The sequence below is a fragment of the Ornithorhynchus anatinus genome, chromosome 3 (genome assembly GCF_004115215.2).
Source record: "Ornithorhynchus anatinus isolate Pmale09 chromosome 3, mOrnAna1.pri.v4, whole genome shotgun sequence".
Taxonomy (NCBI): Eukaryota; Metazoa; Chordata; class Mammalia; order Monotremata; family Ornithorhynchidae; genus Ornithorhynchus; species Ornithorhynchus anatinus.
The window spans coordinates 51,138,992-51,154,355 of record NC_041730.1 but is presented as its reverse complement, the minus strand read 5'-3'; the positions used below and the strand labels follow the sequence as shown (position 1 = coordinate 51,154,355).

Below are 15,364 nucleotides of genomic sequence, written 5' to 3'. Positions count from 1 at the left end.
CCCACAGGCAGACGCTTCAGATGTTCACTTCTTTTGAAATTTTCATTTCAACTGTTAAATGGTATTTGTTAAGTGCTTACTATGTACTCAGGCACTGTAATGAGTACTGAGGTAAGATACAAGCTGACCGGGTCAGACACAGTCCAGGCCCTACACTGAGCTCATGGTCTTCAACCTCATTTTACAGGTGAGGTAACTGGCACAGAGAAGGTAAGTGATTTGCCCACGGTCACACAGCAGGCAAGTGGTGGGGCTGGGATTGGAACCCAGGTCCTTTTGACTCCCAGGCCCGTGCTCTGCCCCGGGCCATGCTGCTTTTCATTTTCCAAAGAATCGATCGATCAGTCATATTTATTGAGCACTTACTATGTGCAGAACACTGCATTTAGCGCTTGGGAGAGCATAATATAAGAGAATTAGCAGACACGTTCCCTGCCCACAACGAGCTTACAAGCTCAACAATGAACCTCATCGGGGAACCCACCAAAACTCCCCCGCCTTTTCATGTATTATTCATTCAATCGATCGTATTTACTGAGCGCTTACTGTAAGCAAGCAAAGCACTGAACTAAACGCTTGGGAGAGTACAATATAACAACGAAAAGACAAATTCCTGCCCACAACAGGCTCTCTGTCTGGAATATTATTGGCTTGGAAGACTATGCCACAGCTTCTGTGTCTGTGCTTCTCCAAATAGATTTTTTCATCCCCCATAGGTTTACTGCAACATAACTGCAAGCCTAGCCTCTCCCATTACAGTCATTCCTGCCACCCCGTATCTGTTAAGCGCTTCCTACGTGCAAGGCACTGTACTACGTGCAGTTTGGACACAGTCCCTGTCCTGCATGGAGCTCACGGTCTTAATCTCCATTTGACAGATGACGTCACTGAGGCCCAGAAGTGAAGTGACTTGCCCAAGGTCACACAGCAGACAAGTGGCAGAGCTGGGATTAGAAACCAGAACCTTCTGACACCCAGGCCCGAGCTCTGTCCATCAGGGGCATGCTGCGATATTTGAGTTAAGCGTCACTGGGCAGGGATTGTCTCTACCTGTTGCCGAATTGTATGTTCCAAGCGCTTAGTACAGTGCTCTGCACATAGTAAGCGCTCAATAAATACTACTGAATGAATGAATGATTGAATGAGTGCATAATTTGGCTGGAAAAAGAGAGAAGAGTCGGGGAACGCTGTGCCTTTAGCTGGAAAGCTCCGCCCAAAAATGCCTCTGAAAGTTTCCAGTAAAACTGCATCGTATTTCTGCAACGGAAACCCTCTATTGGCGTTGATTAGTAATCTAGTTGTAACTTTAAGTCCACTTTTTCCATCTGTTTACATTGAACTTAGGGCAGCTGGGCATGCTGTATTAGAGAAGCAGCGTGGCTCAGTGGAAAGAGCATGGGCTTTGGAGTCAGAGTTCATGGGTTCGAATCCCGGCTCGGCCACTTGTCAGCTGTGTGACTTTGGGCAAGTCACTTAACTTCTCTGTGCCTCAGTTACCTCATCTGTAAAATGGGGATTAAGATTGTGAGCCCCACGTGGGACAACCTGATGTCTACCCCTGTGTCTACCCCAGCGATTAGAACAGTGCTCGGCACATAGTAAGTGCTTAACAAATACCAACAAATACCAACATTATTATTATACTAACAAAGTACTGTCAATAGTGTCAGAGAACCACAATGCCAACTGCTTGATACAAACAGGGCTTGCCTGGCCTCTCCCGGAACATCATGGCTCGAACCTGGAGTGAAAGACTCCAGGTGGTTACTAACCTTCCCTACATGACTCTAAATGTCTTCTAATCACCTTCCCCCATCGTCTTATTTACCTTTGAAAGAACGGTTAAAAATACTATGACCTAGGATAACCTACGTTTTTCAAGTCCCAACTATGGTGCTGTAGCAGAAATGAGAAGAAGTGTGGTCAAGCGGATAGAGCACGGGCCTGGAAGTCAGAAGGATCTGGGTTCTAATCCCAGATCTGCCACATACCTGCTGACCTTGGGCAAGTCATTTCACTTCCTCTGTGCCTCAGTTACCTCATCGGTAAAATGGGGATTGAGATTGCGAGCTCCATGTGGGTCAGGGTCTGTGTCCAACCCGATTTGCTTGTACCCACCCCAGCGCTTAGTACAGTGCCCGGCACATAGTAAGCACTTAACAAATACCGCAATTATTATTATTTTTACTCAACGACTGTCCTGTGAGTCATTTAAATACGGATCAATCAGTGGCATTATTGAGCACTTACTGTGTACAGAGGCCTGAACTCAGCACATGGAATGTAATACAACAGAGCTGATAGCCACATGCCTTGCCCACAAGGAGCTTAGAGTCTATCAGGGGAGGGAGACATTAAAGTAGATTAGGGGTAGGGGAAATAATAATGAACTTACCACCCCAACTTGGTCAATGGTATCTCTAACTCTTTCCAAAAGAACGGAAATGATCTCGGGATGAACAGCAGTGATGGATCCTAAGAGTTCCCGACCAATCTTGGAAAAGGCCTCTCTGGTGGAAAGGCCAACATAAGACACCTGAAAAAGAGAACCGGGGAGGATACTTAATACCGACCAATAGCCTATGTTCATATAACTTATTTCCCACACTTTCATGAAAAGAAGGGCCGGTCTCTTCATGTCTGGCTCTCCGTTCTCTGGGCCATTCAACATGGTTCAATATGGAAATCTGGGGGACGTCACGAAGGCTGGGTTGATTCTCACGGTTTGACACTGTTTAACTGTTTAACATTTCCAACTGAGTCAACGCTCTCTCTTTCCTCCCTTAAGGCTGATAACAGTAGAAAGATTTCCTCAAAAGCCTATATTCAGCAAAAACTGGAAAGCTTTATTCTCCCACATGCAAAATGTCAGGCCCATTTGTAGCTCCATCTATCATGCAATTAAGTTCAACTATGGATGCTTAAAACTCCCTTGGTGGCCCAATTGTTCTTTTAAAGCAGAGAATCTGGAGAAAATTATCTGAATCTAAGTAAAACCTTGCTCTCCCTCTTGATATTTCTTCTGGACAATCTACCTGGGGTTATGATGAGTCTCCAGGAATGAGTACTCCTTGGCCTCTTGTAGGTTGACGAAGTACAAGTGTAACTAACAGATGGGCACGTTTTTAGAATAAAAAGGAGGCAGAGAGTGTCCAGCAGAGAGTATACTCTATTAAACTGCCATAGTGCTACTAATCTCACTGAATGGACTAGTAAAGGCAGAAAGCAGATGAATGGGCATATTTCAAACGTCTCTCATTTTGACCGCACCAAAACATTGCCTCTTCAAACCCCTCTATTTGTGAAGATAGGGAACAGTGAGCTAGTTTAAAAGAACAAATCAGAAGGGTCCTTGATGAACCTGGGAGAACATTTTTCCACTGGGTTTGTAACACTGTGCTCACCTCATATATCTCCAACACGATTACTTTGATGAAATCCTCATCCACGTTGGTCTTTCTGGCTTGTGCCATCTGGGCAAATGTAGTGAGCAGACAAATTTCTTCAGAGCTGTTCATAGCGGAAAGAGACTTCTCCAAACTCATGAGATGATCTGGGTCTGAAGAAAAAAAATCGCATTAGGGTAAATGTGGGAAAAGGATACAGATGTATGGGTTTAAGCTTAGCTCCTCAACAAGGACTCTTCTTCAGGAGAAGCAGTGTGTCGAGGTGGAAAAAGCCCGGGCTTGGGAGTCAGAGGTCGTGGGTTCTAATCCAGGCTCTGCCACTTGTCTTCTGTGTGACCTTAGGAAAGCCACTTAACTTCTCTGTGTCTCAGTTACCTCATCTGTAAAATGGGGACTGTGAGCCCGACGTGGGTCAACCTGATTACCTTGTATCTACCACAGCGCTTAGAACAGTGCTTGGCAAATAGTAAGTGCTTAACCAATACCATCATTATTTTCCAAATCTGTCCCTGTGAGACATGATAATATTTATACTCCCCAATCTCTAAACTAAAGAAAACAAAAATCAAGCATATTCTGAAAACGGGGAACTTCAAGTGAGCTTCAGAAATGCATCTGAAATCAAAGCATAGGTTCTAAGTATATTATAAATACACACACACACAGTTCTAGAAAACAGGGTGAGAAGTTCCTGAAGAATCTCAAGAACTACGATAGACACTGAATACAGCCCTTTCTTCCGATACCACAATGTCCTTCTAGCCAGACAACCTCATGTTGTCAGAATGCTTTCTAATTCCATGAAAATAGTGTCTCCAAAATGCACTGTGAAAACATATATTATAGGAGAGCTGACTCACACTCACACCAAGATTCCATTTCTCAGAGAGTGTCACTGAGAGACAATCTCTTAGACACTGTGCCTACTAAAATATAGTAGGATGTCTTTCTATCCCCACACCATCCAAGGTGAGCACCTCATGGGAGCAGAAAGAACATTCATTGAGCACCCACTGCAAAACCTAAGGGTTTGAGAAAGTACAACAGAAGCATACCCTGCCCACGGGAAGCTTACACTCAAATGGGGAAGACAGGCATGGAAATAACAACCCAGGGTAATAAGAACAATTAACAATGAATTCAATAGTATTTACTGAGCGCTTACTATGTGCAGAGCACTGTACTAAGCGCTTGGGATGAACAAGTCGGCAACAGATAGAGACAGTCCCTGCCGTTTGACGGGCTTACAGTCTAATCGGGGGAGACAGACAGACAAGAACAATGGCAACAAATAGAGTCAAGGGGAAGAACATCTCGTAAAAACAATGGCAACTAAATAGAATCAAGGCGATGTACAATTCATTAACAAAATAAATAGGGTAACGAAAATATATACAGTTGAGCGGACGAGTACAGTGCTGTGGGGATGGGAAGGGAGAGCAGAGGGAAAAGGGGAAAAAGAGGGTTAAGCTGCGGAGAGGTAAAGGGGGGATGGCAGAGGGAGTAGAGGGAGAAGAGGAGCTCAGTCTGGGAACGCCTCTTGGAGGAGGTGAGTTTTAAGTAGGGTTTTGAAGAGGGAAAGAGAATCAGTTTGGCGGAGGTGAGGAGGGAGGGCATTCCAGGACCGCGGGAGGACGTGACCCAGGGGTCGACGGCGGGATAGGCGAGACCGATGGACGGTGAGGAGGTGGGCGGCAGAGGAGCGGAGCGTGCAGGGTGGGTGGTAGAAAGAGAGAAGGGAGGAGAGGTAGGAAGGGGCAAGGTGATGGAGAGCCTTGAAACCTAGAGTGAGGAGTTTTTGTTTGGAGCGGAGGTTGATAGGCAACCACTGGAGTTGTTTAAGAAGGGGAGTGACATGCCCAGATCGTTTCTGTAGGAAGATGAGAAGGGCAGCGGAGTGAAGAATAGACTGGAGCGGGGCGAGAGAGGAGGAAGGGAGGTCAGAGAGAAGGCTGACACAGTAATCTAGCCGGGAGATAACGAGAACCCGTAACAGTAAGGTAGCCGTTTGGGTGGAGAGGAAAGGGCGGATCTTGGCGATATTGTAGAGGTGAAACCGGCAGGTCTTGGTAACGGATAGGATGTGTGGGGTGAACGAGAGAGACGAGTCAAGGATGACACCGAGATTGCGGGCCCGAGAGACGGGAAGGATGGTCGTGCCATCCACGGTGATAGGGAAGTCTGGGAGATGACCGGGTTTGGGAGGGAAGATGAGGAGCTCAGTCTTGCTCATGTTGAGTTTTAGGTGGCGGGCCGACATCCAGGTGGAGACGTCCTGGAGGCAGGAGGAGATGCGAGCCTGAAGGGAGGGGGAGAGGACGGGGCGGAGATGTAGATCTGCGTGTCATCTGCGTAGAGATGGTAGTCAAAGCCGTGAGAGCGAATGAGTTCACCGAGGGAGTGAGTGTAAATGGAGAACAGAAGAGGGCCAAGAACTGACCCTTGAGGAACTCCAACAGTTAAAGGATGGGAGGGGGAGGAGGCTCCAGCGAAGGAGACCGAAAATGACCGGCCAGAGAGGTAGGAGGAGAACCAGAAGAGGACGGAGTCCGTGAAGCCAAGGTGAGATAAGGTATGGAGGAGGAGGGGATGGTCGACAGTGTCAAAGGCAGCAGAGAGGTCAAGGAGGATTAGAATGGAGTAGGAGCCATTGGAATTGGCAAGAAGGAGGTCATGGGTGACCTTAGAGAGAGCAGTCTCGGCAGAGTGGAGGGGACGGAAGCCAGATTGGAGGGGGTCTAGGAGAGAATGGGAGTTAAGGAATTCTAAGCAATGAATATGGGATCACACATAAATATACGCAAGTACTGAGGACGGGAAAACTGAACATGGTATGGGCTACAAGTGGCTGTCGATAGGACTCTGCCTAGGGCTGCTTGGAAACCAAGGATGCTGTCCATCACCTGCATTTAATTTTGACCCCTCAGTGAAAGACCAGGATGGAGCTACCTACATTTCACAGCACCTCCTTTCCAAATAAGAGGAAGGGAAAAGACACACCCACCACGAGCAGTAAGACACATACTTGATATTTGCAATAGTGACCCCTGGTTTGGAACTCCATGTTGCAAGGTGGCTGGTCTGGAGAGCAGGGTAGTCATTTACCAAAGCCGTCAAAGGCATTTATTTAGTGTTTACTGTGCGCCGAGCGCCGTACCAGGTGCTCCGGGGAGCATCTCCGGAAGGCTCAAGAGCCGCGGACGTGGCAGAAAGGAGGAGGGATCTAAGCCTAAAATGCAGGAACCGTGTCTTCTGCTTCTGTTGAATTCAAGCACACCTGCACAAAAAGCTTGCCAACATTTTAAAATGGTGACTTGGGCTGCTCTAGACTCTAGTAAGGACTAAAGACTTATCCTGAATCAAATCTGGGAACTTGAAGAAAAAAACACACCAGAATTTGAACTAAGTCATGTTTTTTAATCTGTTTGGGACCAAGCTGAGAACTCTCTCCCCCTCACACTGGCAAAAGCAGAAAACTTCAAACTGCTCAAGGTTTTCCTAGGAGCTTGAAAAGCCCAACTCTTGGCAAGTTGTTGAAACTACCAAGACAACTTCTTTCCTCTTCCCTGCTGGCAATATGCAAGCAAAGCTCCTGGCCAAAAAATCTCCCGAAAAAGCTACTTGCGCCTAAGAGTCAATTTTGCCTCTCTACAATCACAGCATGATTTTAGGTCCAAACACAGCGACAATCCCACTGGGCAAGACCCAGCATCAATGTCGCCCTTACAGATTGGTCATCCTTACAAATCCGTTTCGCATCAACTAGCTAAGGGGTGGGCAAAATTCTACCCGCGGACCACATCTGACCCATCGAGCGATCACGCCAGATGCCTAAACCGGATTAGGGCTAAGCTCTGAGTTGGCAACTTCTGCCCTGTGCTGGTTTCTACATCACTCCATTTCACATTGGTAGAACCTCCTGATATGGCCTGTCCTCAAAAAGCAGCGGCATGAAAAGTTCAACCTAAAGACAAATCCACAGACACACAAAAAAATGAAGTGGTCCAGGAGGCCAAAAACACTGCCCGCATCTACAGATCCGAAGCAGAATGATCTCTAGCTGGGAAGAAGAAAATTCCATCGGAAAAAACACAGAAAGAATTTTCAAGGATCCTAAAAGAGCTGCGGAATGCTGGGAGGTAAGAGCGACAGGCATATCAATTTTACCAGGAAGAAATCTGAGATGGGTGCGCTCTTTTGAAGCAGAGGTGTTGGGTACAATGTGAAAGAGAGACAGAGCCTTTTCAAGCTCTGAGGAGACAGCTAGGACAACGAAAGCAAATGTCAGGGTTTGTATGGAGAAAATGACTCTAGAGCAGCTGATTAAGAAGCCCTCTGTTCGGCTCTGCACAGGTCGTGTGAATACACAAGTTTACGATGTCTCTGAAGAAGAGAAATCCATGTGCCTTCTGCAAAAACTGAAAAGTCAATATAGACAAAATTACTAAGGATATTAAGAGTACATGAAATTGAGAAATGTTAGCGATTCAGGCCTGGAACTCCCTCCCCCTTCATATCTGACAGAACACCACTCTTCCCACCTTCAAAGCCTTAGTAAATAATAATAATAATTACAGTGCTTGTTAAGCGCTTACAGTGTGCAAGGCACTGTACTAAGCGCTGGGGTGGATACAGGAAAATTGGACTGGACACAGTCCCTGCCCCACGTGGGGCTCACAGTCTCAATCCCCATTTTACAGATGAGGTAACTGAGGCACAAAGAAGTTAAGTGACTTATCCAAGGTCATACAGCAGACAAGTGGCAGAGCCAGGATTAAAATTCACATCTCTTCCAAGAGGCCTTCCCCAACTAGGTTCTCATTTCCCCTACTCCCTCTCTCTTCGGAGTCACTCTTAACACTTGGCTCTGAACCCTTTAAGCACTTGATATTCACCCTACCCTCAGGCTCCGCAGCACTACGTCCATACCTAAAATTTATTTATATTAATGTCTGAAACCCCTCTAAACTGTAAGCTCCACAGTGGACAAGGAATTCTCTTGCACTGCTCTCACCCAAGCGCTTAACAGTGCTCTGCACGGTATGTGCTCGGTAAATACCGGTGACCGATTGATTTTTTTTTAACCAATTAATTCAATGATTTAACACTGTAGGCTATAATAAAGCATTAGGTTTTATAAGGTTTCATGAGTCCAGAAAGCATTCATCTATTCTAAATGTCACGATTGGGAATGATATGAGAAATCGACAAGCTGAGATCAGAATACGCCTCTGAGGCACTGAGAAATCCTTCTGGCTCAACAGTTTGGGAGCCTCATCAAAGGTTTTTGTGAGCATGGTCCAGGAAATGCTAAATGCTGATGACTGCGCTCATAAGGCACATCCTGAAGACAACATGAAAATGATTATGAATCAATTTTTTTAAATGGTATTTGTTGAGCGCTTACTATGTGCCGGGCACTGTTCTAAACGCTGCAGTGGATACAAGAGAATCAGACTGGACACAGTCCATGTCCCTCCTGGGACTCAGAGTCTTAATCCCCATTTTACAGATGAGGTAGCTGACACAAAGAAGTTAAGCACTTTGCCCAAGGTCACAAAGCAGGTAAGTGGTGCAGCTGGAATTAGAACCCAAATTCCCAAAAACAAACCCCCCAAAAAACAAATGATGGAGATCCAGATAGCCCTGACTCAATGTGTGACCAGGAATTGGAACTTTAATCACTATTTCCTCTGGGACAGCTAAAATCGATATTCCAAAAGGGTTCTACTTAAAAAGATGAGGACCAGAGAAACACTAACACAAGAGGCAGCAAAGGTAATGGGTTCAAAGAAATCACTAGAAAAGAGCACCTATTCACAGCATAGCATCAATTGATCAGGGGCCGATAATCTGATTTCTAAACTACTCAGACTCCTTACTGCTTTTTACCACTACTGAGGTCTGTTTTTTTGTGTATTTCACTTCTCCTAAGCACTGTGCCATGCCAGGGAAGGAGAGAAAATGATAGTGAAATACAAGCAATTTTGCTACCTGGTAATAATTAGGGCAAAGGAGATGGTTGAAATAAATGACTAGAATGTGGTCTAGGGATTACTGGGAAATTCCAAAATCCATATCCCTGAATTCAGTGGATATCAGAGTTAGCTACGCTAGAATTTCTGACTCTTTTTTCCTGAGACTATCTTAGGAAGTAAGAAGGCATATCCAAAGCAACGTTCCGTCAAAATGTTAGAAAGCACGTATTCTTTGGCATGGGAACTGCTTAGTAAGCCTCACAAATTGGTTCATTATGAAGTCAAATGGAAAGAGGATTCAAGCTAATACACCACCGAGAGCAACTGGATGAAGAGTTTGGATGCTTGTGGTAAAATACCCCAGGAACAAGACAACAACGACAGCAACAACAGAAAACTCACCAAGAACGTAACCCAAGCCTTCCAAAAGATTGAAACATCTGTTAAGCGCTTACAATGTGTCAAGCACTAATCCATGTGCTGGTCAGACACAGTCCCTGTCCCACATGGGGCTCACGGTTCAAGTAAGAGGGAGAACAAGTAATGAATGAATCCCCAATCTGCAGTTGAGGAGACTGAGGCTCCGAGAAGTTCCGTGACTTGCCCAAGGTCACACAGCTGGAAAGTGGTGGAACCAGGATGAGAATCAATCAATCAATGGTATTTACTGAGCACTTTCCTAGATGCAGAGCACTGTACTAGGCACTTGGCAAATACAATCCAATAGAATTAGCAGGCACGCTCCCTGCCTACAAAGACCTTACAGTCTAGAGGGGGAGAAAGACATTAATACGAATAAATAATTTACAATATACCATTTTAGAAACACGTACATAGGAGCTGTGGAGTTGGAGAATGACTGATTCTGGAGAATGAATGAAGAAGCAGCGTGGCGCAGTGGAAAGAGCACGGGCTTTGGAGTCAGGGCTCATGAGTTCGAATCCCAGCTCTGCCACTTGTCAGCTGTGTGACTGTGGGCAAGTCACTTAACTTCTCTGGGCCTCAGTTCCCTCATCTGTAAAACGGGGATTAAGACTGTGAGCCTCACGTGGGACAACCTGATTCCCCTGTGTCTACCCCAGCGCTTAGAACAGTGCTCTGCACATAGTAAGCGCTTAACAAATACCAACATTATTATTATTATTATTACTGATTGATTGGGGTGAATAGCAAATACCCAAAGTCACAGATCTAAGTCCATTAAAACCCAGGTCCTCTGGCTGCCAGACCTATCTGTGCTTGTACCCATTAGACCACACTGCTTCAGGGACCAAACACAGTATGCCCCATTCAGCTGTATTAGCTACTGCCTATTAACTCACATAAGACAAAAATCAAAGAAGCATCTGGCTTTTTGGTCTGCTTTTTAATATTCTGATTCAAAACCATCTACTCCCTACAAAACGGTTCAGATGGAGGAAGAGAAACGGAAATGTTACAAAATCTTCCCAAAGACCTTGGGTTTGGCATGAGGATGACCACATCCACCCAAGAGAAATAACAGAAATACCACTTTCTATAGCTAGACACGCTGGAGACAGGGGGGAATTTGGCAGTGTAAGCTTTCCAAACAGGCTCAAGCAACTCAGTTGTTGCTGCGGAGACGTAACAAAGAGGAAAGGACGACAGACCAAAACACACATCACTGAAAACCATAAGATGAAACAAGAAAAAGGAGAACAAGAACAATGAAAAAGGGAAACCAGATAAAATCCTGAGAAAAGGTGAGAAGCGGTAAGTGGAAAGTCAAAAGAAGCAACTTGTTTTCCTTTCACTCATGTGGTATTAAAGATGAGAAGTTACCATCAAAAGGAATATTTCTAAAGTCCACTGAACTCCAACCACAAGGAAGTTTATCCAGCAATGCCGATTACAGTGTTTTAAAATGAATTCGAAAGGACCAAAAAGGCAAAATGTTCAGAACTGTCTTACAGAAAGTTTCAGAAGAAAAATTCTCCCCCTCCTTCCCCTGCCCCTTTACAGATTATTCTCAGACCTGCAACTATCCTAGAATTGAAGAACTAGACACTATTAGAGTGTCTACTTTAAAACCTATCCCAACTTTGGACAAGGTACACAGGTGGAAAATCTTCAATCAAATCCGTCCACCAAAAATTTACTCTAAGGGAACTGCGGAGAGCAGTTACTACAGTGAATTCAGTTGAGTAGATCGCACCTAAGGCGTCAAACTGGCTTCCAATGAACCAAAAAAAGATAAAAGCAGCATCCATCCATATCTCACCAATGGTTCCCAAGTGAAATGCAAGATACCTACCCATAGCCGTCATAAAGTTAGGAGGCTGCGGCAAGAATGGAAGTCACATTCTGACGGAGATCCGAGACCGCATAAAAACAGGACTCTACCTCAAACATTTCAAGAAGCCACCAGTTCAGGTGAGGCTGTACCTTGGAGTCGCTGCTTGCATTCAGCAGGTGAAACGGTGGTGCAGAGCTCCTCCAGGTTCTCACTCTCGGCACAGTGCATGACGAAAAAGAGTTTCCAAAGCATCTGGGTAGATAAAGTGCCATAGGGCATCTCTGACATAAATAGCCAGATGCCCAGCCTGTAGCGATTAAAGCAGAGAAAGAGACAGTTTTATGCAGAATTCTTCCCCAATCTTTTAAGATTTTTCAACCATTTTCTGATCTTACGGAAACGGAAGCTCAGAAGGTCCTAGGTCCCAACACAAGCCAACCATGTGTTTTGTGATTTAAAGGGTGAAAATGGAAGACTTGGATCATGAAATATTTGCAGTTTTGACTCCGCATGGTAAAACACCTATCCTTGGTAATTACTGAAGACAATATGAAAGTTGCCTCCCGATGTCAAAAAAAGCTCCTATAGGTTGAGGAGACAATCTGAAAACTATACATTTGGCATTACAATTGAGCACCCCATTTGCTCCAAATCTGATGGGAATAATTACTTTTCTGATTTGTCACAAATGAAACAAGCCCCTAGCTTCTGAGGGAAGCTGCTAGGGCATACACTTTCATAAATACAAAGCAAAGCCCTTGATAAACTTAATTAATTGGTTCACTAAACAAATAGCATCTAAATCCTATTGGTCCCTCCTTCACAACCTTGCTAAAATCCACCCTTTCCTCTCCTTCCAACCTGCTACCACATTAATACAATCACTCATCCTATCCCTCCTGGATTACTGCATCAGCCTCCTCATTGACCCCCCATTCCAGTCCATACTTCACTCTGCTGCCCGGATCATTTTTCTAAGAAAACATTCAGGACATGTCACCCCGCTCCTCCAAAACTCCAGCATTTGTCCATCCACCTCCGCCTCAAACAAAAACTCCTCACCATTGACTTTGAAGCACTCTACCACCTTGACCCCTCCTGTACAACCTCGCTACTCTCCTTCTACAACTCAGTCCGCACACTTCGCTCCTCTAATGCCAACCTTCTCACTGTGCCTCGATATCGCCTCTCTCGCCAATGCCCCTAGCCCACATCCTGCCTCTGGCGTGGAAGGTTCTCCCTTCTCAAGTTGGACAGACAATTACTCTCCCCTGCTTCAAAGCCTTATTGAAGGCACATCTCCTCTGAGACCTTCCCAGGCTAAACACCCTCTTTCCTCTTCTCCCACTGCCTTCTGCATTGTCCTGACTCGCTCCCTTTATTCTTCCCCACTCCCAACCCCACAGCACTTTTGTAATAATAATAATGATGATGGCATTTATTAAGTGCTTAGTATGTGCCAAGCTCTGTTCTAAGCACTGGGGTAGATACAAGGTCATCAGGGTGTCTCACGTGGGGCTCACAGTCTTCATCCCCATTTTATAGATGAGGTAACTGAGGCACAGAGAAGTTAAGTGACTTGCCCAAAGTCACACAGCCGCTAAGTGGCGGAGCCGGCATTAGAACCCACAACCTCTGACTCTCAAGCTCGTGCTCTTTCCACTAAGCCACGTTTTGTACATTTATGTAATTTATTTGTATTGATGTCTGTCTCCCCGACTCTAGACTGTACTTTCAGTGTGGGCAGTTCCTAGTACAGTGCTCTGCACACAGTAAGCGCTCAATAAATACCACTGAATGAAGGAATCTAAAAATTTGGAAAGAGGTATAGAGGAGTTACTTGATTTGCCTAATACTTAATGACCCATTAGATTCCTCCCTGTCTCACAAGCCCATAAACTTGGCATTACCCTCGACTCATCTCTCTTATTCAACCCTCATATTCAATCTGTCACCAAATTCTCAATCAATAGTATTTAATGAGCACATAGTGTATGCACAGCACTATACTAAAAACTTGGGAGAGTGTGCTATAAAAGAGTTGGTAGATATGTTCCCTGCCCATAAGGCTTAGAGTCTAGAGGGGAGACGGATATTAATATAAACAAATTATGGATATGGTTGGATGTTACTTGCTAACATCAAAGAGGAGATTCTTACGGAGTGGGGAAACACAGACAGAATAGTTTTTCAGAAAAACCCTGTCAGTTCTGCCTGCTAAAATCTGCCCTTTTCCTCTCCATCCAAACAGCTAATATGATGATCCAAACCATTATCCTATCCCACCTTGATTACTTCATCGTTCTCCTTGCGAACCTCCCTGACTCTCGTATCTCCCCACCCCAGTTCATATTTCCCTCTGCTACCCAGATCATTTTTCTAAAAAAACTTCAGCCCAAATTTCCCCATTCCTCAAGAACCTCCAGTGGTTCCCCCTTCACCTATATAAGACGGAAACTCCTTACCATCCGCTTTGAAGCACTCAATCAGCTTGCCCCCTCCTACCTCAAATCGCTGCTCTCCTTCTACATCTCCACAAGCTGCTTCACTTTGTTCCTCTAATGCCAACCTACTCACTGTACCTTGATCTCGATTAGCTCGCCAATGACTCTTCGCCCACACCTGGCCTGGAAATCACTCCCCATTCATATTATACAGACCATCATTCTTCCTACCCTCCAAGCCTTATTAAAATCACATCTCTTCCAAGAGGTCTTCCCTGATTAAACTATGCGAACTCCCCCTCCCTTTTGTGTCACCCTTGCACTGGGGTTTTTACCCTTTAATCACACCCAAAGTCCCAGAGCACTTATTACGTAGCTGAAATTTATTTAAATGACTGTCTCCCCCTCTAGACAGTGGGTAGGGAACATATCTACCAACTCTGTTACAATATACTCTCCCAAGCACTTAGTACAGTGCTCTGTACACAGTAAGCACTCACTAAACATGATTGATTTATTAAATATACATTAATATATGCACTAAAAGTGATCACTGAATTTGGGAGGTACACTCAGAGTCTCTGGGCTCCCAGCAAACTAAAAGTCTGGTTATAGCATGTGTTCCTTGACCAACAGGAAATACACACACAGCATCATATCTTCTGACACATCATATCTTCTAACTCGCTAACAGTGTTCTACACATAACTCATGAGTTATTCTTCCTTATTTCTTACCTCTTAGCTTTGAAGACTTGCAGGACAGCCCTGAGAAAAAGTTCGTCAAATTCAACCTGCAGCTTCTCCACTGAATAAGGCTGCATAATGGCCCCATAGCCTTGGTTGTGGCTAACATACTGTGCCCAGTGGTCACTCACGTAACAAAGCGTCATCCTATATAAGAGGGAAAAAAAGACAACAGCAGGTCAATCACCAATATCAATCCAATATTTTTTCCTGCCTTCCCCCGTTCGCTTGACCCTCCAACGTAATCAACGGCAGCCACTTTGAAAAAAGACACTGTCTAAATGGAAGGTTGCTTACTTGCCTGAGTAGAAACTTAAAATTTCACTCTAATGTATCTCTATAGTCGAGGCAATAATAAAGATTCATACCGAATGCTGTAGTGCTTTGCGTGATCCGAGACTGCCCTTAGAGACAATATTGAGAGAAAGAAGGGAGATAGAGGGAACGCTCCTTCTTCCCATTTTATTGCCTGGCTCCAGCTACTCTTCTGAGCCAAGGAAGTCAGCACCTGAGAAATTCTACAGTCATCCTT

General features: G+C 44.9%; 1 protein-coding gene across 4 annotated transcripts in view; it reads right to left on the bottom strand.

The window, feature by feature from the left end:
- EPG5 (ectopic P-granules autophagy protein 5 homolog) overlaps nt 1–15,364 on the bottom strand; it is a 127,265-nt gene that overhangs the window by 68,695 nt on the left and 43,206 nt on the right. For all 4 annotated transcript variants that reach the window (XM_029059968.2, XM_029059971.2, XM_029059969.2 and 1 more), the window contains exons 10-13: nt 14,824–14,979; nt 11,792–11,949; nt 3,405–3,559; nt 2,396–2,536 (exon numbers count right to left, since the gene is read on the bottom strand). In XM_029059968.2, coding sequence (XP_028915801.1) covers nt 2,396–2,536; nt 3,405–3,559; nt 11,792–11,949; nt 14,824–14,979 — 610 coding nt within the window. The remainder of the gene's footprint in view (nt 1–2,395; nt 2,537–3,404; nt 3,560–11,791; nt 11,950–14,823; nt 14,980–15,364) is intronic.